This window comes from Marmota monax, unplaced genomic scaffold, assembly GCF_021218885.2.
Source record: "Marmota monax isolate L192 unplaced genomic scaffold, Marmota_monax_Labrador192_F-V1.1 WCK01_AAM20220418_F8-fsc00010, whole genome shotgun sequence".
Classification (NCBI taxonomy): domain Eukaryota; kingdom Metazoa; phylum Chordata; class Mammalia; order Rodentia; family Sciuridae; genus Marmota; species Marmota monax.
In genome coordinates, this window is record NW_026692321.1 from 13,171,241 (window position 1) to 13,198,962 (window position 27,722).

The 27,722-nt window shown below is 37.4% G+C and overlaps 1 protein-coding gene across 1 annotated transcript; it reads right to left on the reverse strand.

Annotated features, from left to right (window-relative positions):
* Positions 1 to 11,525: 11,525 nt before the first annotated feature.
* On the reverse strand, positions 11,526 to 27,673 carry Laptm4a (lysosomal protein transmembrane 4 alpha). Its single transcript, XM_046441318.1, has 7 exons — positions 27,411 to 27,673; positions 18,792 to 18,912; positions 16,033 to 16,109; positions 15,809 to 15,931; positions 13,771 to 13,866; positions 13,139 to 13,237; positions 11,526 to 12,139 (listed from the first exon to the last, which is right to left on the reverse strand). The coding sequence occupies exons 1-7, from the start codon at positions 27,519 to 27,521 to the stop codon at positions 12,065 to 12,067; spliced, it is 702 nt and encodes a 233-aa protein (XP_046297274.1). The 5' UTR covers positions 27,522 to 27,673; the 3' UTR covers positions 11,526 to 12,064.
* Positions 27,674 to 27,722: the final 49 nt, after the last annotated feature.

Below are 27,722 nucleotides of genomic sequence, written 5' to 3' on the forward strand. Positions count from 1 at the left end.
TTCTTCTTTTCCTATTCATATTCCTTTAATTTCATTCTTCTGTCTAATTGCTCTGGCTAGAGTTGCCAGGATTATGTTAAATAGAAGTAGTGAAAGAGGGCACCCTGTCTTGTCCCAGTTTTTAGAGGGAATTATTTAAATTTTTCTCCATTTAGAATGATGTTGGCCTGGGGATTAGCATAGATAATGTTGAGATATGTTCCTTTATCCCTAGTGTTTTGTATATGAAGGGATGCTGTATTTTGTCAAATGCTTTTTCTGCATCTAATGAGATGATCATGTGATTCTTGCCTTTAACTCTATTGAAGTGTGATGAATTACATTTATCGATTTCTTTATGTTGAACCAACTTTGCATCTCAAGGATGAACCCCACTTGATTGTGGTGCATGATCTTTTTTATACGTTTTTGTATTCGATTTGCCAGAATTGTATTAAGGATTTTTGCATCTATGTTCATTAGAGATATTGGTCTGAAGTTTTATTTCTTCGATGTGTCTTTATCTAGTTTTGAAATCAGGGTGATATTGGCCTCATAGAATGTGTTTGGAAGTGTTCCCTCTTTTTTTATTTCATGAAATAATTTGAGGAGTATTGGTACTAGTTCTTCCTTAAAGGTCTTGTAGAACCCAGCTATGTATACATCCGGTCCTGGGCTTTTCTTGGTTGGTAGGTTTCTGATGGCATCTTCTCTTTCATTGCTTGAAATTGATCAGTTTAAATTGTGCCGCAGTCTGGCTGGGCACAAAATCACGAGCCACCACACAGCTTGTAGATTCAAACAGCAACTCTTTATTCCCGAACTCACACCAGCCGTCTACAATCACGTTCTGGGGAAATCCACGTTCTCTGCCCACCATCCACTCCCACTGGGCTTCTATCTACTGTCTGAATCCCGTGAGAACTCAAGGGGAACTCAGGCAGCAGGATACGCCCTATTCCCAGCAGGAATAATCTTAAACCTGGAACGCCCTAAACCCGATTATCCTAAACCGGGAACACCCTAATCCGCCCTGGTCCTTGAGCAAGGTCACTACATGCAATGTCACTGCAAAATGTCCTATTTCCACGAGTCCTTCCACTAAGCAACATGGGGTACGCTGGCAAGGAAATTGTCATACCTACTTGGCTAATGGCTCCCAGCAAAATTGTATATATCATCCTGATTCAGTTTGGGCAAATCATATGACTCTAGAAATTTGTTGATGCCTTCAATACTTTCTATTTTATTGGAGTACAAATATTCAAAATAATTTCTAATTATCTTCTGTATTTCTGTAGTGTCTGTCATGGTATTTCCTTTTTCATTATGGATGTTATTAATTTGAGTTTACTCTCTCCTTCTCTTCATTAGCATGAATAAGGGTTTATCAATTTTATTTATTTTTTGAAAGAACCAACTTTTTGTTTTGTCAATTTTTTCATTGTTTATTTTGTTTCAATTTCATTGATCTCAGCTCTGATTTTAATTATTTCCTGTCTTTTATTGCTTTTGGTCTCTTAACATCTTTTGGTGTTGATTTGTTCTTCCTTTTCTAGGGCTTTGAGATGTAATGTTAGGTCATTTATTTGTTGACTTCTTCTTTTAAGGAATGAACTCCATGCAATGAACTTTCCTCTTAGTACTGCCTTCATAGTGTCCCAGAGATTTGAATATGCTGTATAAGTGTTCTCATTTACCTCTAAGAACTTTGGTGTCTTTTTCAACCCATTGTTCATTCAATAACATATTATTTATTCTCCAGGCTCAAAGTCCTCTTTCTCAGATATCAGGATAGAAACCCCTGCTTGTTTATGAGATCCAGGTGAATGATATAATTTTTCCCCTTTGTCCCATAGGCAAAGATATCCCAGACTACCCTTAGTCTGTGGATGTCTTTGCCTATGAGGTGAGTATCTTGGAGACAGCATATTGTTGGGCTCTATTTTTTAATCCAATCTGCCAGTCTATGTCTTTTGATTGATGAATTTAAGCCATTTACATTCAGTGTTATTATTGAAATATGATTTTTATTCCCTGTCATTTTTATTTATTTCTGGTTTTCAATTTGAATTATTTTCTCCTTTGATTGACTATTGTTTTAGTGTAGTTTCTCCCTTTACTTGTTTTTACTTTTATTTTTTATTTCTTTTTCATGAAATATTTTATTGAGTATTATAGTGCAGGCTTTCTAGTTGTGAATTCTTTTAACTTTTGTTTATCAGGGAAGGTTTTTATTTCATCTTCAATTCTGAAGCTTAATTTTTCTGGTTATTGTATTCTTGGGTGGCATCCATTTTCTTTCAGAGCTTGGAATATATTATTCCAAGACCTCCTAACTTTGAAGGTCTGGATTGAGAAATCATCTGAGATCTGGTTTGGTTTCCTTCTAAATGTGACTTTTTATTTTTCTCTGGTGGCCTTTAAAATTCTATCCTCACTCTGTATGTTAGGTATTTGCATAATATTGTGCCTTGGTGTGGATCTGTTGTAATTTTGTATATTTAGGTTCCTGTAATCCTCCCATATCTAATTTTTTATTTTGTTCTTTAGGTTTGAGAAATTTTCTGATATATTTCATTGAAAAGATCATGCATTCCTTTGATTTGTCTCTCTGAGCCTTCATGTATCCCAATAAATCTTAAATTTGTTCTTTTCAGTTTATCCCATATTTCTTGGAATTTCTGTTCATGGTCTCTTAATGTCTTTTCTCAATGGTTAACCTTATTTTCAAGATTATGTATTTTTTTCTTCATTGCATGAAACTCTCTTTCAAGTGGTCTAGTCTCTTGGTGATGCTTTTCATTGAATTTTTAATGTGGTTTATTGATTTCTTCATTTTGAGGATTTCTGCTTGATTTTTTTCAGAATCTCTGTCTTTTTTGAAGTGATCTTTAATTTCCTGTACTTTCTCTCTGAGGTAATTGGGGTTTCAGTTGGAGAGAGATAGCAGTGATCAAGGGAACAAAAAGAGATTAAAAAAAACTGAACAAAAGGAGATTCAAACCTTAATTATGTGCTGTGGTGGGCTACAGTCTGATAATTTTCCATTGGTCAAGGCCATGGTTCCAAAATATATTTGTTCTTGCAAATGACCCAGACTACCAGTAAATCATGGAAAATTTGTTCTGGGGACCATTGAGTTACTCATGTAACTGGAGCTATCATCCTGACCTTCTAATTCAATCTGGAATCATGTTAGTGTGAAGAACTTTGGGTGCTTGGGGTGCTTTCACTGCTGAAAGAGTACAAGGGTAGCGTTGAAGAAACCACACACCAGCTCCAATGTAATCAACATGTCTACATTCAGAGATGAGTGGAATCTGACCCAAAAGTTCAGGCAGTAATCGTTAAAACATAATATGAAAAGAGAGATCCCATTCATCACCCATCAGACATCTGCCAGCCCACGTGAAGAGTATGTGTTCTTCAGCAAAAGCAGTCTTAGAGTCCCTGAAAAGTAACCTAGCACATGGTGATCCTAACTCCCATATCAGAGGTGTGATCTAGTGGGAAACTAATAATGTATTTCCCAGCTAGGTGACCTCCAATATTAGTAGTTTTTAAGTGGACTAAAAATAAATGAAGCTGAAGGGTTCAAGTTTTTCCCTGGTGACAATTTCATCCTGTGTAAACATTCTGTTTCTGTGGCTTTATCGGGGTCTCTTGATGGGTGTGCTGGAAAGAGCACCAAGGTAGAGAAGTAACATGCCGTGCCACAGAGGGCAACAGTTCACTGTGCCAGGGCTTTACTTCATTGTCCAACTCTTCCGAAGCACCCTGGGGTTCCTGAGCTCAGAGGACTGATTCTTTGCTCTTGTCACCTGGCCTCCTGGGAGTGGGGCAGCTGCATGAGCTCTCAGTTTAAGCTGAACAGCAAACAACCCTGATGTTCTCTTCCAAGAAGCTGTCACTTCTGAAAGCCACTCTTTCCTGCCTCCAAGTTGTGTACTTGGCTCCTGGCTCCAGAATCTTCCAGGACACAGACAAGGCCATGTTCTTATCTAAAGATGTGTTTTCTCCATATCCTGGTCTTACTGATTTGTGACAAACACATTTAGTTGTGTAATTTACAGAATCTCCCAATAGAAGCCTGTGTTCTCAACTCTGCAAAGGAAGCCTAAGAGGAAGGAGGCCCATTGTAGGCATGCTCCAATGCAGTGCTCATGAAACAGTGTGAGAGACCCTAGGAGGCTTTCTCAAGGGCAGATTCCTAAGTCCTCTCTTCAGATATTCTGGTTCACATGGTTGGGTCTTGGTCCAGGAATCTGTGTTGAACAATCTCTGGAGGCAACTGCCACACTGAGGGCATTTGTGTCGGGGGCTGCCCTAGCTGGTCTTGGGAACAGGCCTAGACGTAAGCACAGGTGTTAGAAATGGCCACTCAGCTAGGACAGAGTGTGATGCTGCCTGCAAATAGGCCTTGCTGAAGGGCTGGATCTGTGGTCCTGAGGGGGCCAGGGAGTGTCCACCTTCTCCCTCCTTCTCTTCAGAGCTGTCACTTCTTAACCCAGTCCTCTCTGCCTCACTTCCTGCCCCCACCCCACCCTCTTCCCATTCCCAGGGAAAGTACACACCTAAGTGCCTTAATGGGTAAAATCAAAGAATCTGAAGGCCTATTGGGAGAGTCAGACCACTGTGCTTTGGCAGGTGCCAAAGCCTGGCTGTTGAAGTCCTGATTCTATAGTAACTGTCCACCTACTGTAGTACTTCCTTTTTTTCCACACTTCACACAGTGTGGAAATCCACAGGCTTTTCTATAGGTCAGCTTTTGAAAAATTATAATCAATTTTTTTCCCTTAGTGTAAAAGTAATATATACTCTGTAGAAAATTTAGAAAATTAACTAGATGCAGTGGGCACATGCCTATGATCCAGCTGCTTGGGAGGCTGAGGCAGGAGTATTGCAAGTTCAAAGCCAGCCTCAGCAACTTACTGAGACCCTGTCTGAAAATTAAAAAAAAAAAAAAAAAAAAAAATTTAAAGTAAAAAAAGGTGTGTGTGGCGGGGGGACTGGGGATGTGGCTCAGTGTTTAAGTGTGTGCACACATGCGCGCGCGCACACACACACACACAAAAGATTAGAAAAGGCAGATAAGCAAAAATTAAAAAACAGAGAGACCAATGATATACTACCACCCAAATGTAAGCTACGTAATATTATCTGGTCTTTGCTTATATGTTCACATATTTATTTTGGTCTTATAACTTGCTTCCCATACTTAATGTATAATGAAAATTACTGCATTTAAATATTCTTCTAATATAGTATTTTAATAGTTGTAATACATATTCCATTTCATATTCCTTTTTATTTAACCAATTCTCTATTGTGGGACATTTAGTTTCACCTTGTTTTTAATTATAAACAGTGCTTTGGTGACTCCTTTTTTAAATCATTGTGAATTCCTATTTCCCTAGAAGAACTTGCTAGAAGTAGGTCTGAATGACTAGGTCTTCTCTGATCCCTGTATACCATCTATGTTAGCAATTTCCTCTATTAGTGCAGTTTCAGCTACCACCTGTGAACTGTTAATTTCTAAATCTTGTCCCAACCCTGCTCCTGAGCAATACAGCTACATCTGTAGCTGTGCCTTTTGGATTTTCCCTTGAAGGTCACATAGGTACCTCCAGCTTAATCATATCTAAGAACAAACTCAACATCTTCTTTTCAATGAACTATCTCTTTTTTATTCCCTATTTTTGTCATTATTCTCCTGGCCACTCAAGCAGGAAACAAATCTTGACATCCTTCTTCCTCTCTTGTTTCCCTTATATCAAATAAAATGCCAACTTCTGTCCACATCTCCACTAGTTCAAATCTCAAGGTTTATCTCAAATAACCTCCTCGTAGAAAGTTTATTCTTCTCTTTCCTGCCAAACAGGACCCCCAAAGGAGAAAGAGAAGAAGACAAAGGAATTATTTATTTGAAGAAATAATGGCTTTAAAGAATTTCCAAACATGATGAAATTTACAAACCTACAGATCTAAGAATATCAGTGAACCCAAAGCACAAGAAAGCACATGAAAAAAGCAAAGCAAAAAAAAAAGCCTGCCTGCCTTAAGGAACATCACAGACAAATTATTCAAAATCAATGCTATAAAAGTATTTAAAATTGCCTGAAGGAAAAAGAAGTCCAATAAAGAGTGACAGCAAATGTCTCATAGAAACAATTCATGCAAGCCTGGAGGGAAAAAAAAATGTTGACCCTAGAATTCTATAACCTGAAAAAATATCTTTTTAAAACAAAGGTCAAATAAAGACATGTCAGACATATAAAAGCCAAAAGAATTCATCCTAGCAGTACCACACAGTAAAAAAGTTTAAAGGAAGTCTCTCTGACAGAAGAAAAATGCTACCAGATGGGACCACAAATCTACATAAAGGAATGAAAAGCACTGGAAATGGTCCTTAAATGAGTACATATGTCATTTAAAAAAAATATTCCTCACTTTACAAGAGAATTAACTGCTTAACCTAAAATAAGAGTCACAGATCAGAGTCTTCAGAGAAAGAATCTGCAATCTCACTTGAAATTTGGGTTACTTGTAAAAGTTATAATTGGTGAGAAGGCCAGGAATATAAATCAGGTGTTCCATGCCACCTAACTGAATGATGACAGATACAAAGCTCCTTTCTAACAGATGAGGAACAAAGCGACTCTTTCTCTGGTTTCCAGGTCAAATACTTTTCTTCTTCTCAGCCCTTCCTCTAGGCATGGCTTGCTCTCACACACCTCATGATAATATTTGCACAGTGATTTATAGCTTGCCAACCTTCCATGTCGGTTACCTCACTTGATCCTAAAAACAACTAAAAGAGGCACATCAATCAGGGAATTGCATCTTCCTGATTTTACAAATGCAACAACTGAAGCTCAAGTCCCAGATAAATTTCACAGGGTTAGAGAGTAAGTAGCCTGCTGAAGACAAGAACTGAATTTCAGTCTTCTGACTCCAGACCTTGGGCTCATTCCACCATCCCTGTGCTGGAATTTCACACTTTTGGGCAGCATTCATCTTGATTTTAAATTATTTGATCATGGCCAAAATCATGACTATTCCAAGGAACACAGCAACCTCAGGAAAGCAAAGGTATAGTTCTTCCAGTTCACTCTTGGGCACATTCCTTCTTTGAAAGAAGAAAAACAAAGTCCTGAAAATGTCATACCTATCCTTTGCCTACAATGCACTTTGGAACAATTAGAGTCACCAAAGTCAGTTCCATTAAAACTGTGAACAAATTAGTCAAAGTGGGAAAACAGAGGGATTACTGCAACACCAAACAGAGGGAAGAAAACACAATTTATCCATGAATGGATTCTTGGTTTCATAGTGCAAGAACTTTAAATGTGAGGATAGTAAAAGTGCTGGTTATTCCTAATTTATATTGAAAATGATTTAACCACAGTGCTTAGTTTGTAGAGGCAAATTCTTTCATTCAGTGAACATTTATTTCCTTCTCTTCTCAGCTTTGTGTGGTCACTGTGCTAAGTGTTGTGGCTGGAAAAGAGAGAAAGAAGGACATGCTGGCTCCAAGTTGCTCACCACCAGGGAACCAGGAACCTGATGTACTATGAACTGTAATGGAGATGTATCCTAGGTTCTAGAGTAACTAAGAGATGAGGAAACAGGCCAATTCACTAAAGAATCATTCTCCAAAAGCTAATTCACTGAAAGCCTGTCTGCCAAATGATCAAAGGAGAGAATGCCCAATTTACAGAATTTGCCTAATTTGCCAGAAACTACTTTTAAGCAATAATTTCTTAACATTTCAATATATACATAGATGCATTCTTTTTGGTACTCATTACATCTGCCATTTTGCTAAGCACTTTACACACTGTCTCATCTTATGGAGTCATTGTGCATACAAGTAATTTGGCCATGTACAGTCACTGGGTAGACCTGAGATTTAAAACCAAGTTTGTCAGTGTCCAACATCCGCTATCTCAACAGCTTCTCTATACAACCTACCTTATAGTATCTACTGGTTTGGGGGAGCTGGAGATGTAGCTCAGTGGTAGGATGCTTGCCGGCATATAAGTAGCTCTGGGTTCAACCCACAGCACCACTAAATACATAAATACCTACTGAGTTTTGGTTATGTGCTATATACACCATACCAGGGACTCTATGCACTTGAGTTATAACACTCATTATTTACAACTCTGTTAGGTTTTACCTAACATTTTTCAGATAAGAAAACAGATTCAGAGAGAAAGTACTATAAGTCATTTCAGGATTCTTACCTGTTTAGGATCCTCCTGTTAACTTCCTTGCCATTCCACGCCATTCCACTAAAGAATAACACAGTCACAGCAATGTCATACAAAGCCCAACCCAATGCCTCTCTGAGCTCAACTCCCACCTTCCTCACATTATTCAAACTCACTGTTTCTGAACACACCAAGCATGTTCCCACAGGTCCTCTGCCCAGGATTTCTCCCTTCATCTCCTTCAGGTTTTGCATGTCCCTTTGATAAGGCCTTTTGGTGGTGTTTAAAATGACACCTTGCCCAACCCCACCAATCATCTGTCTCCCTCTGCTAAAATGAGATCAGGGGTCTTTCTCTTTTTAGTTTTTTTTCTATACAACATTTCTTGCACTTGGAACAAAACACATGCTCCAAATACATTGCTTGAATTAAACTTTTGCTCCAGATTATAGAGAATTGTGAAGTGGATATTGGACACTAAACTAGATATCCTTGAGGCCACATTCTCCATTACATTACATTGCCAACGATGCCTGGGAGAAGGTGCGTGCTGGTGAGCTCAAATTTGGGAACATAGACTTCTTAGGACTCTTGAGGTGACAGGGTGGACACACTTGCAACTTTTCTGTAGAGTTTAAAACCACATTTTTATCAGTAAGTGAAAGTTGAGAAAGTGAGGCAAGAGGGCCCAAGCCAGGACACAGGATAGGATGGAAACAAAAAGAGGATGTGGGTAAAAGAGCTGTAGGAAGAAATGAAATGGACGGAAAAGACATGTGAACAGTAAAATGTCTTGAAAGCCATATATGTGCACATAGATATATCTATGTTGTTTAAATTTTACTTTATTGCATTAAGAACACTTCATGAGATCTGCTCTAACAGATTTCTAATTGTACATTACCGTTGACTATGTACTATAAATTAATTGCCTTATTCATCTTAATCAAAACTTTATGTCCACTGATTAGTAACTACCCATCATTGCCCTCTCCCACAAGCCCCTGGAAGCCAACATTTCACTCTTGAATTTTGTAAATCTATTTCAGATACCACTTGTAAGTGGAATCATGCAATATTTATCTCTGGCTTTTTTCACTTAACCATAATATCTTCAAGATTCATTCGTGTTATATTACAGAACTTTTTTTTTTAAGGGCTGAATAGTATCCCACTTTATGTATATACTACCTTTACTTTATTGATTCACCTATCAATAAACACTTTGCTTTCACTGGTTATTTCCATGTCGGTTACTGTGAATGGTGCTGTGATAAATTGGGAGTCCTTCTCTATTTGGGATACTGATTTCAACTGTTTTGGTGTAACATCCAGAAGTGGGATTGCTGGATCATATGGTCATTCTGTTAATTTTTTGAGGAATCTCCCCACTTTTCTCATAGCTGCTGTACCACTTTGCATTTCCACCAACAGCATATATTCAGATATTTAATATACTCTCACCACTAACAAAACTCTAGCAGGAGTTTGACTACTGTTTGAGTCAGCCTTTTTTGCTGCTGTAACCAAAAGACTTGAAAAGAACAATTAGAAGAGGGAAAGTTTATTTGGGGGCTCATGGTTTCAGAGATCTCAGTCCAGAGATGGCCAACTCCATTGCTCTGGGTCAGCAGTGAGGAATAACATCATGGCCAAAGTGTGTGGCAGATGATAGCAACTGGGAACAAGGCACCCAGGAAGCAGAGTGAGAGTTCCTCCACTCTACAAGGAGAAAATATACCCAAAGTCATGCCCCCAGGGACCCACCTCCTCCAGCCACATCCTATCTGACTCAATTATCATCCAGTTAATCCCTAACAGGGATTAATGCACTGATTAGTTAAAAACTACCCAATCATTTCCATTCTAAGATTTTTTGCATTCACACTTGGAACTTTTGGGGGACAACTCATATCTAAACCGTAGCTAACATTTATTTATTGCTTAGTGTGGTCCTTAACACAGAATTTAATCACTACAAAAATTTGGTAGATCTCATGAGGCTTCCATTTCAGTTTTTATGCAGATACAAGTGAGTCCAGAAGACTCATCCTTGATTCTTAAATATTCTACCACTATAGATATCAGAAAAAGGTCTTGCACTATGGGAAACTGGGTATATTCCCAGATATTTCCTTTCTAAAATAAGCTGGTTCTCTGTTTGGTATTGAGTTTACAATTCTACTCTCCCTTTCAAAGATGTGCACTTCTCCACGTGTTCATATGGTGTGTATAAAGTCACTACTGCTGGATTCTTAGCAAGATGAAAGGTTTCCAGGGCAAAATTTAAATTGTGGTACCCATAAATTGCAGTTTGCTTTCTCTTTGGTTCCCCAACCTCTTTAAAAGCTATATACATTCAAGATGTGCAACATGCTCTTTTCATATACATAACAAAGTGATTACTACTCCATCACTTTCTATGGCTACCTGTGTTGTGGTAAGAGAATACCCACTTAGAAATTCACGTATATATAAACTATAGTCCTTGCACTACACCATCAGATCTCTAGGTTTATTCATTGGATGTCTAGACTTATTGGTTTCCCTCTGATCTGATCAATCAACTGACGTATTTTAATTTGAATTATTCTTCTTGAAGTAATTCATCACCTAGTGAAAGGATTATAACACAAAACCACGGGTTGGTACAGTAATCACATTTTTTTAGCAAACCATCAACATTAGATATTTCTGGCCTGATTCAAGAAATATCTTCACTTTAACTTCAAGCAGTAGTCCTCCACTATTGGATTAAAAATGCTTCCAAAATAAGCCTAGCTTTGTATCCATACATTACAGGAGTCTGAGTACAGTCACACACCACATGCTTCTTTCAAGCAGACTACATATATTACCATCGTCTCGTAAGATTCGAATGGAAGTGAAAAACGATCACCTGGTAACATGCTGTAGCTCTTGGAACATCCAGGGCAATGCAGTGTGCATTCGTCTGCAGCCAATGCTGATGTAAACAAATCCACCAATTTGCCAATCATGTAAAATAGCACAATTATGTACAATAACCCTCGATAATGACTAGATTACTGGTTTATGTATTTACTACACTTGTTATTTTAGAATGTATTCCTACTTTAAAAAAATTTATGCTGACAGCAGCTTTGTATCTTGACTAATCAAGAGGCACACTGAGTGACTGGCCTATACCACCAAGGTTTGTGGGAGCACACTCTGATGTTCATACAAGGAAATCACCTCCCTAATCACTTCTAAGAATGTATCTGTCATTAAGCTCAGGTATGACTGTATATTGTAACAGAAAATTTGGATTTTATCTACAAAAAAAGTTTTGAAAAATGACAATAGTAAATATTTAAGAGATTTATTAAAGCATCTTATCACAAAGATGGAAACATACAAATTAGAAACATGCAATCATCATCTTCCACGGTCCAGTCAAATGTTATATATCTTTCCTGTTTTTACAGCTAGCTGAAAACTTCAGATCTTATACCCAATTCACTCATCCTGAATACTGAATTCAATCTTCCTGAAATTATCCAGGGCAGCAAATAACCAAGATACAAACCATTATATAAAGAAAGTGCAAAGTTAAAATATGTGGAGAATACTCCCTCCCCACCCCCAGTTAAAGGCATACAATGGCACTTTGTTCTTTTTATGCTAGATTGTCTTTGAAAAGTATTAAATTGTAATAGTCTTAACAAAAAACCAAAAGACTTAATGAATGTCCAAAAAGCTTCTTAGTGTTTGAAAATAAATGCTTAGACAAAAGACAATGTATTTTATATCAAACAAGTTTGAAGAGCCCTGTAATGCAGCACTCTGTAAAATAAACAAGACAAGAAGCTGGTATAGGGTTTATTGACAGAGGCAGAGCGTCTTCAGGCAGGTAAGTAAGGAGGCGGTGGTTCCTTCTCAGGCATCTTCACTGCCATTTCGTAGGTTGGCAAAACATACTAAAAAGACAGAAAAAAACTACATGAAATTTGAAATTCTTTCTGAAATGATTTTCAGCTTTCATACTACCTCCTAATAAAGGTACACAAACCTACAGAGAAGAGCAGAAGAAACTGTTAGCTCAACAATTCCCAGGAATAGAGATACCTGAAAAACAGGCAACTTTCCACGCAACTGAGATCTGACCTATGTTTGCTAGACATGATGGATTAAGGCTGGAAACAACAAGAATTTTAACTGATTCTGACCAACTCTGAGGCAACAAGGATTTCTTGACAGGCAGTAGTTGTCCCTGCTCTCCCCTTGTTCCAATAAAGAATCAGTGCCAATGACATCTCAGGAATTGAGGATTTGAGTGACAGGGCCCCACTGAACCACACTATAGGAAGCCTCCAGTAAGACGCTGGAGTCTGTTTCATCAGAATCTGTTTGTAGTCAAAGGAGCATGAACCTCCACCATATCCTCTAGGGTGCCAGGCATATCTTTATAGGGAGGTGGCATTCTAACCTTGTGTTGAAAATCTGGAAAGATAGTTTGGTAGCAATTAGAGGGCTCTGAGACACAGTCCTCCTCAACAGACTCCAGAACCCACCAGTCATTGCCCCATAGACAGATTAGCTCCTCCTTGGATCACAGGGTTTTTTTTTTTTTTTTAACAATGTAAATTTCAGTTAACAGTATTCTAATCCATCCACAGAAGCCCCACAGGCTAAACGAGCTTAGCACAGTTGTTTCTATCTTATGCCGCCCACAAACACAGCACTCACGGGGACCACTAATGAATAAACTTAACAGACAACTGGACACAATGGGCAGTGTAGGGACTGTCTAGCCTGTGTACCCAGGATTCCAACTGGGAAATGCTAAATCCTATGGAATTTAAGCTATTCATGCCCCAAACCAGACTCATGGCACAGAAAAGAAAGTTAAACTTCACGTTCTTTTGGAACCATTAATAACGGCTAGCATTATTTTAACATAAGAAACAGCAGTTAACCTGTGGAGGTGCTTCAAAGGCAGGGTACACAGCAATCTCTGGCACATTTCTGTTGTTGATATATTTGTAGCAGTTCCAAACACAGTTAATTAGATAAGCCTGAAAAGATAGAGAAAAAATTTACCAGAAACTCAGATTACATTTTAAGAATACAAACAAAAGCTGGGTGTGGTGACATGGCTTTTAAATGCAGGTGACATCCAACACTGTCCCACCATGTTCTCCATCAGAACCTAGCACCAGACAGGCCCTTTTCAACTCCTGGTCCTCATTTAAATGTCAGAAGTTTCCTAAAGAAACTAGAGTTGGGGTTTCAACTTAGGTCTATTAACCCCTGTGTTGCAAAGGAAATTCTGAGGTTGTGAATGCTGGAAATTGTAACAGATTTCCAATACAAATCATGAACCACTTTCAAAAACAGAAAAGTTTCTTCACTTGTGGAATTATCTTGACACTTTCAACCCTTCTCTGGCAACAAGACAGAGGATGCTTCTGGAAGCTACCTCTACTACTTTTAAACATTGTCACCATAAGTCCTCAAGCTACTGTGTCCTCTGAGGAGATAAGGCAATGAAAAGGTTATAATAGGCAGTGTTAAGTCTCACCAGCTACCTACAGATTTAGCAACTTACCTTAAAAATGATAAATACCACAAAGAACACAAGAACAATGAATAGCAGGCAGCTGGAGTCCAATGCCAAGAGGTCATCTTTGTAGGGAAAATCAGGCTATTAAAAAACAGACATACACAAGCAATTTACAATTCAGTCAGGGCACCTGGACTCTGTAATAATCTAGGGAGCATTTTAAGAAAACAAACAAAAGCTGGGTGTGGTGATGCATGGCTTGGGAGGCTAAGGTGGGAGGATCTCAGTCTCAGCAACCCAGCAAGTCCCTGAGTAATTCAGGATTACTGTCTCTAAATAAAAAATTCAGGATGTGGCTCAGTGCTCAGTGCTGGGTTCAATCCCCAGTACCAAATAAGATAAAATAAAAGGCACCAAAGTCAGAAGTGATAGTCTAATAAAACCTTATAAACAGGCTTCAACTCAAAGTGCTTTTAAGTCCCATTATCTTTAATTACTTTAAAATACACTTGTTTAAATATCCAGAATATTCCTTAAATAGTCCAAACTAAGCTTATTTTCTCCTAACTTTCTATAAAGTAATATGAAGACGTTGTCTGGGATAATGAATTAAAGCTGTCACACAGTCACAATAAGAACTTAGACTGATACTGTATAGTGGGGCAGGTGACACTGGGCTGAAGTGGCTAAGTAAGACTTTCCTGAAAGAGTTTTGAAAGGAGGTGTGGAATTTGTTTTTATAGCTAAAAACTATAAATGCCTATAAAGACAAAACACCATCGTGCTGGTATTTGGTAGAATACAACCTCCTATATGGAACCCAGGATTTGTCCCTAGGTCAGTAAAGATATACCTAACTCCATTAGGCAGTTAGTCCTGGAGAAAATAACTTTTCTGAAAGCAGTTTGTCTCAACTCTTCATCAGGCAAAAAGAAGGCACTCCACAGGTCAAAGAGCCAGGCACAACTATACAATTTACTGTAGACATACTGTGTTCTACTGAGAAGGATCAGCTATATTCATTCAAATACTCAACCTTGGCTGTGAGCAAAGCAATGAGCTAAGTGTGGGGAGAAAGCATTAGAAAAGAAGAAGTCAGGATTTATAAGCTGGCCAACAAAGGCAGTACATGAGATTAAGTGAATCAAATAGAGGTGGGGAAATGGTGGATAAAAGGAAGAGCAAATTCATTTTGTACCTTTGCATGTATTGAATGTAGCCAGTGCGTGGGAGAAGGTTATGCTAAGGTTGTTAGACTAAAAGGCAGGGGCCCCACTTGTGATTTTTTAAGCCAGAGATGACATGACCAGAGAACAGTTCTTAAGAAGCTTCTAACTACAGGTGATCAAGCCACAGGCCTTCTCCTCAGCTACTCTCTTCTGCTTCAACATCTGCTGCTTTCTCACCTGCCATCTGTGTGCAGGCCACCATGGCCATCTCTCAGTTCCTTGACTGTATCATGTTCCTTCTTGCCTCAAGGACTCATATTTCTCTAAAACATTTTCATCATCTCTCTGGACTCCACACCTCCTTTCAAAACTCTTTCAGGAAAGTCCTACTTGGCTACTTCAGCCCAGTGTTACCTGCCCCACTATATAGCATTAATCTAAGTTCTTATTGTGACTGTGTGACAGCTCTAATTCATTATCCCAGACAACATCTTCATATATCTTACCCCAAACATATCGTATGTTCCCTAAAGTGAGGGAAGTCAACTTTGTGTTCACACCATTCACCAATGGTGTCTGGCATAGGGCTAAGAACATCATAGGCACTCAGCTGTTTGCTATGAATGTCTATAAAGACAAAACACCATCATTTAATGAGCACCAAATATGGTCAAATTATTATACCTGTAGTATATAGTTAAAAAAAAAACCACTGAATTACTTCTTCCGCATGACCCACCTTTAAGAATTTGCAATACTGTACTGTATTTTCATCTTATCAGGTTTTAACATAATACTTTAAGACACTTGAAAAAACATGGGGGTACTTAAAAACAGAACCTAAGGATATCTCAGAATAGCAATTAAAATATTTTACTTAAAATAAAAAAATAGTTTAATTAACACACACTTACTAATTGATCCAGATATTCTTTGATTCTTGGCAAATAAGTGAGAGAACTGATAGCAACCAGGCAACTGAGAACAAAGTCAAAAAGCCGATAACAGAAGAATGGAATCAGCCAACCCACTTGATACTGCAGAAGAAAATGAACACAGATTTTTAGCAAATGTATGAAATAACTAAGCAGATTCAGTAAAGTTCAAACTCTAAAAGCTGAAAAGACGGCATACTTACAGAAATTGCTCCATATACCAGCATTGAACTGATGATAAACATAAGAACAGAGACGGCAAAAAGGACACAGGCATTATCTAAGAAAACAAAAACAAATATCAATTAAGCTACTTATACAACAAAACAAAATACTTAATTAAAAAAACAAAACGTTTTACAGTTAGCCAAAGGGTTAAAATGTAAATATTTTCAAAATTAGCTATGAAAAGATCAAGGGCCAAGCAAGACAGGAAAACAACAAAACACACCTAAGTCTCAGAATTAAAAAATGAATCTTGAGAAACTCATTTAAGCTCTTATTTGTTAATTGCTGCAATAATCTCTAATATTTGTTTAGGGTGCACAAGAACTACGTGGTCTGCTAGGAAGACAGGTGTCTATGCCTTTACAAGTTCAAAAATCTGAAGATGTGCAAACAGGAAAATACAATACAACATGGCAAGTGCTGTACCAGAAGCAGCAATGATGAGCTTGGCCTCGAGAATCATGAAAACATATGAAAGAAATGAGGTAAGTTTGGTCTTATGACATGAATAGGGTTTAACTGGAAGGAAAACCTAGTATTTGCTGTATTAAACAGAAAACTACAGCTGCTACCTCTTGCCTCAGGTAAAATGTCACCTGACATTCAGTTTTCCATTAATTCCTCCTCCCAAACATTTAAATTCATTACTCCTGCACTCTGGCTTCTCTGTACATGCAGATCTATTTTCTTCTTGGTGCCTCAATTCTTTCTCCAGACTGTTCCAACCCTCCCTCTCCCACGTTCACTAATTTTTTCAGAAAGGACTCAAACCACACTTGATTTTTTATTTTTCTGGCACACATCTATAATTAATTTTGTAACTACAGAGAGATATTAAGAAACTGAAGGACATTAGTAATGATGATTAAAATTACTACTAAATTTTCACATCACTGGATACATACATATATATATATATATATATACACACACACACACACAATATGTAATCTCACCACTGAGCAGTACAAACATCCTCAGTATTTGGCACTAAATATCAGATCTCTTATCTTTTCTTGAGGAATATTGAATAGCAGAATACTAAGGATTTAAAGGACTTTTCTGCTGTGGGACACAGAATGTCACTTATAAGAATTCAGTTATAAACAAAATGTGAAGTTCAACAGGATATTGGTATTAACAAACTTCGAAGTTTAGAATTCAAATAATCCATTTTTAAGAATCTGTTATGGGAAACTGCATGCTTATTTTGATTTCTGAAGTTCTGAAACAATGATGTTCAGAATCCTTCACTGGATTAATAAATAACAAGGCATCTAATGCCTGCAATGACAGACATTCCAGTACTTGTGAATTAATAAAACAAACAAAACATAAGGGTTAAACAAAAACTTCAGGATTCCAACCACTATGACATTCAGGTTCTCCCCGTAGCTAACACATTTCCAAAGCAAAAGTGGATGAGGTTAGATGCATATTTGAAAAACAGCTTGCATATGTTGTGAAAGTGATTTGTATATACTGACTGCCAATCCTGTTTAGCTGAGTAGAAATAATCACAAAAATCATTATTTAAAATTGGTCATCAAGTCAATGATCAGTAATTTATTGGGTTTGTGGAAAAGCCATCCAAAGAAACAAAAACTATCATACAACTAAGAACTATAAATTTTTATTCTCTTAAAAATGGGAGCTTTAGTACAATTATAATCAACAAAAATATAATAATGAATGCCATCTGATTTCCTTTAAAGCAGTTAGAATATTCACGCAATATGCGGTAAACCCACGACTTTACAGATATAGCCCAGTAAGCATTTCAATAAACATTAAATCCTTTTTCTAGGTCTCATTTTTAGAGAAACATACATGCCAGAGTAAATGATGACATTGGCAGGTTAATTAAAATTTTATGACCTAGAGTAAAATTTTGAAATTATAAAAAATAGCTGAAATTTTTTACTGTTCTTTTGGGTTTTCAAATAAAAACAGACTATTGGGAAAAAATAAATGCCAAAAAGGACTATTTATAATATGTTCTTATTATTTCTCCTACCACAGTTGACAAAACAATTAAAGAATTTAATCTAAGAAGAATCACTTTTTAAAAAACCATTGAAAAATCATTTCTTAAAAAATCACTTTCAAAAGCCAACAACGGTTAGCTGCTTTCGTACTACGTTATATGACAGTCACAAAATTCTTTTTGGCTCCTGGAAAATGAAGTTAGCCCTGTAACAATACAAACCTTCATTAATGGACCATTGAAGGCCATAAATGTAATGTAGCTCAGAACTTCACATTAAGAGGTAATACAACTAAAACTCTGAGAATTAAGATCCTATAATATAACATATACACGTAAATGGGAAATAATTTGTATTATATGTATTTTGTAATAGTACATTTGCTCCATGGGCAAATCTCCCATACCAACTACATTTGTTGGCTAGACATCAAAGATTTACAGTTCACTTTTATTTCTCTCTTCCTCCTGTAAAGGTACACAACTACACAACTCACAAAAATGTAGTAGTCCATTAAACCTTCTGACATAAATGCTTACCAAAAATCTTTGAAAAAACTCACCAAAATACTTTCCTGTGTCAGTGAGTAGTTTAAACACTGAGCTTACATTAACCTTATTATGCAACTTATTTAACCTTTTGAAGCATAATTTAATCAATCTTCCTCTAAATAACATATACATACAAATTAAACTGGCTTTATAGATTTTTAGAAGGGAATATTTTGTTTTCAACTAAATACCTACCGGCCATTCTCTCAGATGAATAGTAATTTCCAATGACTTCATACTGAATGTTGACAGCTGGCATTGAGTTTGGATGAGTCACCTCTACAGTCAGTAAAATTGCCATCAACAGGTTTACCACCTGTGAAAGATAACATTTTATCAAATACATTACTATTGAAAAAGTCTTTAGCAAAATTTCTAGATGTTGTTCCACATTGAAAATTGTTTTAAAGTAACAAAGATAAAAAATGGTAGGGGCCAACCTGAGATAAAGGATATGCAATTACCACTATGAAAATAATTTAAAAATAAATTATTTTATCAAGTACAGATTTAATATTAAAAGATATGATGCTAAACCCTATGTTAATATCAATACACCAGAATAAAATGGCACAAAATTAAAACTAGAGAATTATTACAAACTTTCCCTGCTCAGAGGCACAAATTCATTCCTATATGAATCTCAGAATTTCTATGTCTGAAGAAGCTACAGTTGATTTAGATGCCTGAAACCACTCCACAGCATCCCTAGCCACTGCCAAGAGAGCTCATTTCCTCTGGAGATCAACATTCCTTTGGAGTTGCATAATAAGGCTTTCACTATGCCACTTAACTTTCACCTACTGGTCTTCATTAATTCTATGATTTTTGAGTCAATGTGCTCCCCCAAATACTGTCTTTTCTAGAATAAACATTTAGGTCCTTTAATGATTCCTCTACCTGGCATGTTTTTCTGCTACTCCACTATTTCTCTTTTGCACTCCTCCTTTCATAAGCTCTAGTTTGAGGCACACACTATCAAAATGAGCTAAGATCAAGCATCATCAGAATACAAATCTCAGCTCCCCATTCTAGCTAACAAATTTCAATTAATGCAACATGAAATTGCACTGGCTTTATAAATTTACTGAATATCAGGTAAGAGTTAACTCCCTAAAATATCTAGCTTTTTCCCACACTTGACCCTGCTAAGCTACCAGCTGTTAACTGATACATACAGATGGATTCAGAGGCCCAAGTACAGGTCTTAATGTATTTGTAACTGAATTTCATTTTATTACATTCTTGTCCATCATGATTTTCTGGATTTGGATTTTGACATTCTAAACATTTACTTTCTCAGCTTTCTGCATTTGATTATATGATCAGCACTGCGTTTAAGTGCTCAGAATCAGTCCTGTTAATGATTCAATATAAAAATCTTATGAGGATGAGAATTAGCCTTCTCTAAAGTTTATGGGCTTTACCACTGAGCTACATCCCCAGTCCTTTTTAATTTTTTATTTTGAGACAGGGTTTCACGAAGTTGCCCAGGATGACCTTGAACCTGCCATCCTCCTGCCTCCCCTCCTGAGCTGCTGAGATTTCTGATTAGAACCATTATAATTGAGCTGAGATGATAATCTCACTGTGGTTTTGATTAGCATTTCCCTGATGATTAGTAAGGAAGAACTTTTTTTTCATATATTTCTTGGCCGTTTCTATATCTTCCGAGAAATAACTATTCAGATCCTTTTTCCATTTTTAGATTATTTGCTTTTGCTGTTGTCTGAGTTCCTTATGTATTTTGGATATTAAATCTCTTATCAGTTTGCAATTATTTTCTCCATTCTGAATGCTGTCTCTTCACTCTGTTGATTTCTTTTTGTAGTTTTTATTTGATGTAATTCCATTTGTTTTTCTTTTGTTGCCTGATTACATTCTTGTCCAAAGCATTGTCCAGACTGTCAGTGTTTTCCCGTATTTTCTTTTAGTACTTTTATAGTTTCGGGTTTTACATTTAAGCCTCTAATCCATTTTAAGGGTTTTTTTGTTTGTTGGTTCATGGTGAGAGTTAGGGGTGTAATCTTATTCTTTCATATGTGGACATCCAGTTTTCCTAGTATCATTTATTGAAGGTTGTGTTACCCAGATGTGTTCTTAGCTCATTGGTTAAAAATCACTTGGCTGGGGGTGGGGATGTGGCTCGCCTGGCATGCGTGCGGCCCGGGTTCGATCCTCAGCACCACATACAAACAAAGATGTTGTGTCCGCCGAAAACTAAAAAATAAATATTAAAAAAAAAAAAAAAAAATTCTCTCTCTCTCTCTCTCTCTCTTAAAAAAAAAAATCACTTGGCTGTTAAGTGTGTGCACTTATTTGGGGGGTTTTATTCTGTTCTATCAGTCTGTTTCTATTTTTATGCAGTACCACGATGTTTTGGTTACTACTGCTTTGAAGTATATTTTGAAGTTGAGTAGTATCATGCCTCCAGCTTTGTTCATTTTTGCTCAAGACTGCTATATGATCTTTTGTAGTTCCATGTAAATTTTAGGATTTTTTCCATTTCAGCGAAAGATGACATTATTTTAATAAGGGTTGCATTAAATCTGTAATGGCTTTAGCAGTTTGGACATTTTAACAATACTAATTCTTCATAAACACAGGGAGTCTTTCTATTTGTTTTCTCTTCAATTTCTTCCATCAGCATCTTATAGTTTTCACTGTTGAGGTCTTTCACCTTGGCTTTTTGTTTTGTGTAGCTACTGATTTTTCTAAATTGATTTATATCATGAAGCTTTAATTTAATTCTAAAAAGTTTTCTCAAGGTATTTATGATTTTCTACATATATGACTCTGTCATCTGCAAACAGGGACAATTTGACTTCCTCCTTCCCAATTTGTATGTTCTTTATTCCTTTCTCTTACTTGACTGCTCTAGCTAAGACTCTTCCTACTTCACTGAACTAAAGGATTAAAGCAGGCATCCCCATCTGGCTGCAGATCTTACCATCCAGCATGTATTAGCTGTTGGTTTATCACATGTGGCCCTCACTATGTTGAGGTATTTTCCTCCTATACCTAATTTGTTGAATTTTTATAATGAAAAGATAATGAATTTTATCAAATGTTTCTGTATCTATTAAAACACTCATTACGGGTTTTGTCCTTGATTCTGTTGATATATCACACTTAACTGATCTATCTGCATGCTGAACCATTCTTGCATCTGTAGGATGAATCCACTTGATCACAGTGAATTAATTATCTTTTAATGTGCTGATGAATTTGGTTTGTGTTTTGTTAAGAATTTTTGCAATGTTTATCAAGAACACACTCTGTAGTTTTTTTGTGAGCATCTCTATCTCATTTTGATCAAGGTGATACTGACCATGTAGGCTGAGTTTGGCAGAATTCCTTTCAATTTTCTAAAATAATGAATTGGTATTAATTCTTCTTCAAGCATTCTACAAAATTCAGCAGTGGAACTATACAGGTCCTAGACTTTGTTGAGTCTTCTTATTACTGATTTAATGTCATTAATTGTTAATCATCTCTTCAAGCTCTATTTTCATGGTTCAACTTTGGTAGGTCATATGTTCAAAAAATTATTCATTTCTAGGTTTTCCAATTGGCACACAGTTGTAAGAGTCTCTTGTGATCCTTTGTATTTTTGTAATATCAATTGTAATGTTTCCCTTTTCATCTCTGATTGAGTCTTTTTTTTCTTATACTAACTAAGGCTTTGCCAATTTTGTTTACCTTTTCAAAAAAATCAACTCCTTTTTTTGGTCTATTTTTGTCTCTATTTCTTCTCTGATCTTTACTATTCTCTTTTTCTACTGGCTTTGGGTTTAGTTTGTTCTTGTTTTTCTAGTTCCTTGAGAGGTAACGTTAGCTTTTTTGAGAATGTCCTACTATCTTGATATAAGCATTTACTGCTATAAATGTACCTCTCAGCACTGCTTTTGCTGCATTCCATAGGTTTTGGTAGTTTCCATTTTCATTTGTTAAGAAATGTTTTCATTTCCTCACACCCAGGTTGTTCCAGGAGAATGGTGTTTAATTCTCATGACTTCCATTGTTCCTCCTATTATTATCTCTAGTTTTATGGACTGTCAATAGGAAAGGTTTTTTTTTTAAATTTTGTTTTAATTAGTTACACATGACAGTACAATGATCTTAACATATCATACATTTGAATCAGATGGGGTATATCTCATTTTTCTGAGTGTACAGGTAGCAGAATCACATTGGTCATGCAGTCACTTATATACATACAGCAATAATAATGTCTATTTTATTCTGCTGTCCTTCCTTTCCCCCCTTCCCCTCCCCTCCCAGCACTTCTCTCTACTCAATCTAATGTGACATACTTCTTTTTTTTCCTCACTTTGCCATACATGTGTTCTGTATAACGATGAGGGTCTCCTTCCATCTTCCGTGCAATTCCCCTTCTCCCTCCCTTTCCCTCCCACCTCTCTTCCCTATTTAGTGATAATCTTCTTATGCGCTTCCTCCCTACCCCATTTTGAGTCACACCCCCCCCCTTAAATCAGAGAAGACATTCAGGGAAAGTTTTTTGATAGGATTTACTTTTTAAAAATTTGTTAGGACTTGATTTGTGGCCCAACATATGATATATCCTGGAGAATGGGATACTTTAAAAAAAAATCATTATTTTAAACAATATACTGCTTCAGAGCACCATGATAAGGGTTTTACAGGCAGAGAGCACCTCTAGGAGAACAGTCTACAAAACTAAGCAAAGAAGTGCTATTTAATAGAGACTAAAACTATCTTAAGAAGAAAATTTTAATGTATACAAAAAAGTATTGTTGTGGGGCTGGAGTTTGGCTCAGTGGTAGAGCACTTGCCTGACATGTATGAGGCCCTTGGTTCGATCCTCAGCACCACATATAAATAATTTAAAAAAAAGATTCATTGGCAACTAAAAAAAAAAAATATTAAAAAAGTTGTTGTTTATTCTGATGTGAGAAATAAGAAAAAAGATAATCATACTAATGTTTAATAATTATATACAGTAGGTATTTAGAAACTTTGCCAAGTACACAGTGAGGAAACCAGATCCCCTCTAGCTAGGAAGTACAGAAAGTTTTACCATAAAAATATTTGAGCTAACCATTAAAAAAATCTGGAATTAGCAAATGTTGTCAATAGTTGAGGTGGGTGATAAGTAAACAGAGACTTCTATTTCTCTACCTTTGCATGTCTGAAAATTTCCTAAATAAAGTCTTTAAAAAGTGATTTGGGGAAGAGCAGTTCAGGGGAAGAAAGAGCATGTTCAATGGCACTGAAGCACAAAACAGCAGGTGCAAGGGAAGACACTAGTTTCAAGCTCTACTTAGAGGAGTTGGGTGAGGACTGGAGAGGACACTGCTTGAGGCAATCTGTCTTCACTTCTCTCCCAAGTACCTAAAATTAGATTATTTACAGAGATGCTCATGAAAAATTAGCTACATATTAAGTCTTCCCAAGACTTAACATTACAAATGGATTTAATATTCCAAGACTTAACATTACAAGTTCTCAAAACATGTTCTTGTAGTATACTATTAACTGTAAAGAAGGAAACTTTCTGCAGCTGATTTTTAAGCCCTTTTAAAATCATTCAATAAAAATTTGAGCCTATACCTCATTAGAAACTTGTTTAAAATAATCTGGTTTCAAATTATTTAATAAACAACAGAAAAAACAATTTTAGAACTGCAAGAATTTAAACTTGCACTCATTCTGAAATTTCTTCTTAACCAGGCATTAAGCCAGGCATGCTTTTTAAATCTGAAACAGTTAACGTTAACACTTCAGGACCAGTACATCTGGCACACGTAATTGGTCCTGGCTTTCTCTATGTCCCACAGAACTATTCAAAAACTGTACAATTAATATCTTAGTAGACAGAGTTATAGTCGCCTTAATACTACATTAGTAGAAGCTATAGCTAGAAAGCAATGATACTGGGTCAGACAGAGCCATTGACATAGTCTCTAGTCGCGGCAGAAGGGGGCTGCAGTTTCAAGTTCCAAAAGCTTGAAAGGAATCATAACCTCAAAAGCCTTGGCCCAGGTAAACCGAAAAGATTCATAAATATTCTTATAGTGCCTCACCTGGAATGAAAAAAGAGCTACCATGGAGGCTAGGGAGTTAGGGAGGGAGAAAGGGTACCATGACAAAGTAGTAAAGGAAGGAAGTGACATCCTACCTCACTAGGCCCCATCTTATTTTTTCAATCTTAGTAAAGTGTGGCAAAAAAATGCAGTTTGGACAAATCCTCTTTGTTTAGAGATATGGGACTACATCTAAATGTTATCTGTGACCCAACTGGGTAGAAATTATCTTTATATGGCTATGGTATTTAAGTTACACTTTTGAAAGTCACCTGCAGTACTGTAAGTAAACCACCAATGACCTTTTTCCAGTTCTTAATCTGATTACAATCTGATATCACTGATCATTATCTCCTTCTCCTTTGTAATAACAAAGTGCTCTAAAGTGCTTTGAAATAACAAAAACATCTTAAGGGCAGATGTCGTGATCAAGACAACATTTAGCAAGTAACAGAAATACACAAGATAACACAGGGCTCCTGACTTACTCCTGTGTATCTACCAAAACTTTCACACTGAAAATGGTCAATAAATCTTTTATTACTTCAAGACAGATCAATTGGTTTAAGTGGTTTACAACTGCTACTAACCTGAAAAGGTCCATGCAAAGTAAGAACACCTAGGGCAAGTTTTAAAAATTGTGAAAATAAAGCATGGAACAAGATCTTCAACTGGGGGAACAGATTTAAATTCGCACCCTATTTTATTAAGAATAAATTCCCTTACTAAAGTTTTACTCTCTGCACCTTGAGTTTCCTATTTACAACTTCTACTTTATCCTGCTCTTCTTTTCAATTTTATAAGCTAAAGTCGACAGTGTAAAAAAATCTGCCTGGAAGAGAGTGGAAAGAAATACAGCCAATTACATTTGGATGGCTGAAATAGGGACCACAGTTATTTTCTTCTTGAGGAGTTAGAAGTCCTTTGTTCTTTTGAGTGGAGGCAAGGATCTGAGAAACAACAGGAAGTTTGCAGGAAGAGTCCCAGGCTGTTGGATGGACTCTTGCTAAGCAGGGGGGCAGGTCATTTTCTGGAGGTAATGGGGGTGGGGTAGAGTAAGAGACCAGATAATCCTAAAGGTTTGAATTATTCATTTAGGGGAATGGAATACAGAGTTTAAGGACAAACAAAAGAAATTAAGGATTCAGCCCCTTAGCAAATTGGAGAAGAAACAAAAGGAAGTTAGAAATACAACCTAACTGACTGTTATTAACTATTTGATGTCCAGTATTACAAATCAGTTAAAATAAGAGCCAGTTTCTGAATGAAATGTGATATAATTATACAATACCAATAACACACCTTTCTGAATACAAAAGTACAAGAAACGTGAAAATAGGCTTAGCACAAGCAAATAAACCTACACATTCAAGTTTTGCTATTTTCTTTTAAAATGTACATTAAAGAAAATTGCAAAAAAATAAATAAATAAACAACAGGACAGTCAGGAACAATGTGGAGGTCAGATAGTCCCTTGAGGGCCAAGAAACAATATCTGCCTGCCTGAAAATGATTTTCATCTGGTGTTTGCCCAAACTGTTACTAATGATTTCAAGACGCTGCGAGGGAAAGTAAGTACAGAAAAAGGCAAAAAGGAGTCTGGGATCAATTTCTCTTTTTTTGCAATTCACATAATTATCAAAAACTGCACAGTATCACCAATACCACTTCCTCCACCCACACACAAAATCAGTCATTAGGGAAAGTAGCTGAGTCGACAACATGCTAGTCAAAGCATCAGTAAAGTCGTAATAACTTAAAACTACCTAAACAGAATCACATTTTTAGACGTCACAGGCAAATAGCTTTAATATGAACGGATACTGGAAAGACTGGTCAGAAATCACATAAGTATTACTAGTGAACCACTTAATCAACAGCATTGCCCATCTGGTTATGACAGAATCATAAAGATCTTGCAAACCAGAGAATGCCTGCATATTGTGGCCAGAATAGAACAGGCTCTCAACAAAATGTTTCACAAAACGGGGAGCATCTGGTAAGAAAAGCAGGCAGGGGTTGGCTGCACCAGGGAAAAACTGATCAAGTGTAAATCCTGGCAAACTGGTATCACCGCCAAGAGCTCTCAAACAAATTCACAACAGAAGCCTTTCTGCTTACATCAAGGTCCAGGACACAAATGAAACTGGGTTAGAGATGGAGCTTTTTGCTTTCCCATCAGACTAGTAAATGTCGAACGAGGCTGCACACATCACTACTTTTTTTTTTTGGGGGGGGGGGGATTCCAGGGAGGGGCCGGTGTTGTAGCTCATGGAAGAGTGCTTGCCCTGCATATGAGACACTGGGTTCGAGTCTCAGCACCATATGTAAATAAATAAGGGTCCATCAACACATATATATATTTAAATTCCAGGGAGCACAAGGTGCGGAGGGAAGAGGGAACTGCCTTTCAGATGGCGGAAGTACAAAAACAATGACCTAATTCACACCGAAATTTAGCACCCCCCTCCCTCCATCCGCCTAGCCTCGTCTCTCCAAAGCCCATGTTCCTCAACTTCTTGCCACGGAACTATCTCTTGGACAAGTCTCTCTCAAGGTCCCCAGACTCGATTAAGAGACAAAGCATTTAAAACAGGAGGGAAAAAAAAAACTCCCCCTCCTCTCCCGCCCCACCCAACACCCCCGTCCCCAGCCCCACCCCTCCCGATTCGGCCCGGCGCCCCCCATTTCCCGCACATGCGCACTTCCCCGGGCGGCGAGGCCCTACCCGCCCGCCCGCCCTTACCATGTACCAGGTCCCCAGGATGATCGTCCCGGTGCGGACATGGCAACAGCCGCAGCACCGGGTGCTGTAGAACCGGTCGCTGCGGCTCCGCTTGAAAGTCATGGACACCATCGGGTATCTCGCGGGCCGCGTTCTTGGCCAGTCCCTGACAAAAGCTTTCCGCCCCGCGATTGAACCCAGGGAGCTCAGTCACAGTCTCCAAAGGCAAACGACGCGTCTTCAAGCCCGCCCCTGGTCCGGGCCCTTGCCAGGTCTTTCGCGCCTGCGCACTGAGCACTGAGCGCCACTCTCGCGCGACCTTCGCTTATCAGC

What these genes read in the sequence shown, in the direction of transcription:
- Laptm4a (XM_046441318.1), bottom strand. Translation starts at nt 27,521, where the DNA reads ATGGTGTCCATGACTTTCAAGCGGAGCCGCAGCGACCGGTTCTACAGC. An exon ending in TGGTATTTATCATTTTTAAG is followed by an intron (nt 13,238 to 13,770) that starts GTAAGTTGCTAA and finishes CTATCTTTTCAG; the next exon opens with GCTTATCTAATTAACTGTGT. An exon ending in CCTTTGAAGCACCTCCACAG is followed by an intron (nt 12,140 to 13,138) that starts GTTAACTGCTGT and finishes CTGTCTTTTTAG; the next exon opens with TATGTTTTGCCAACCTACGA.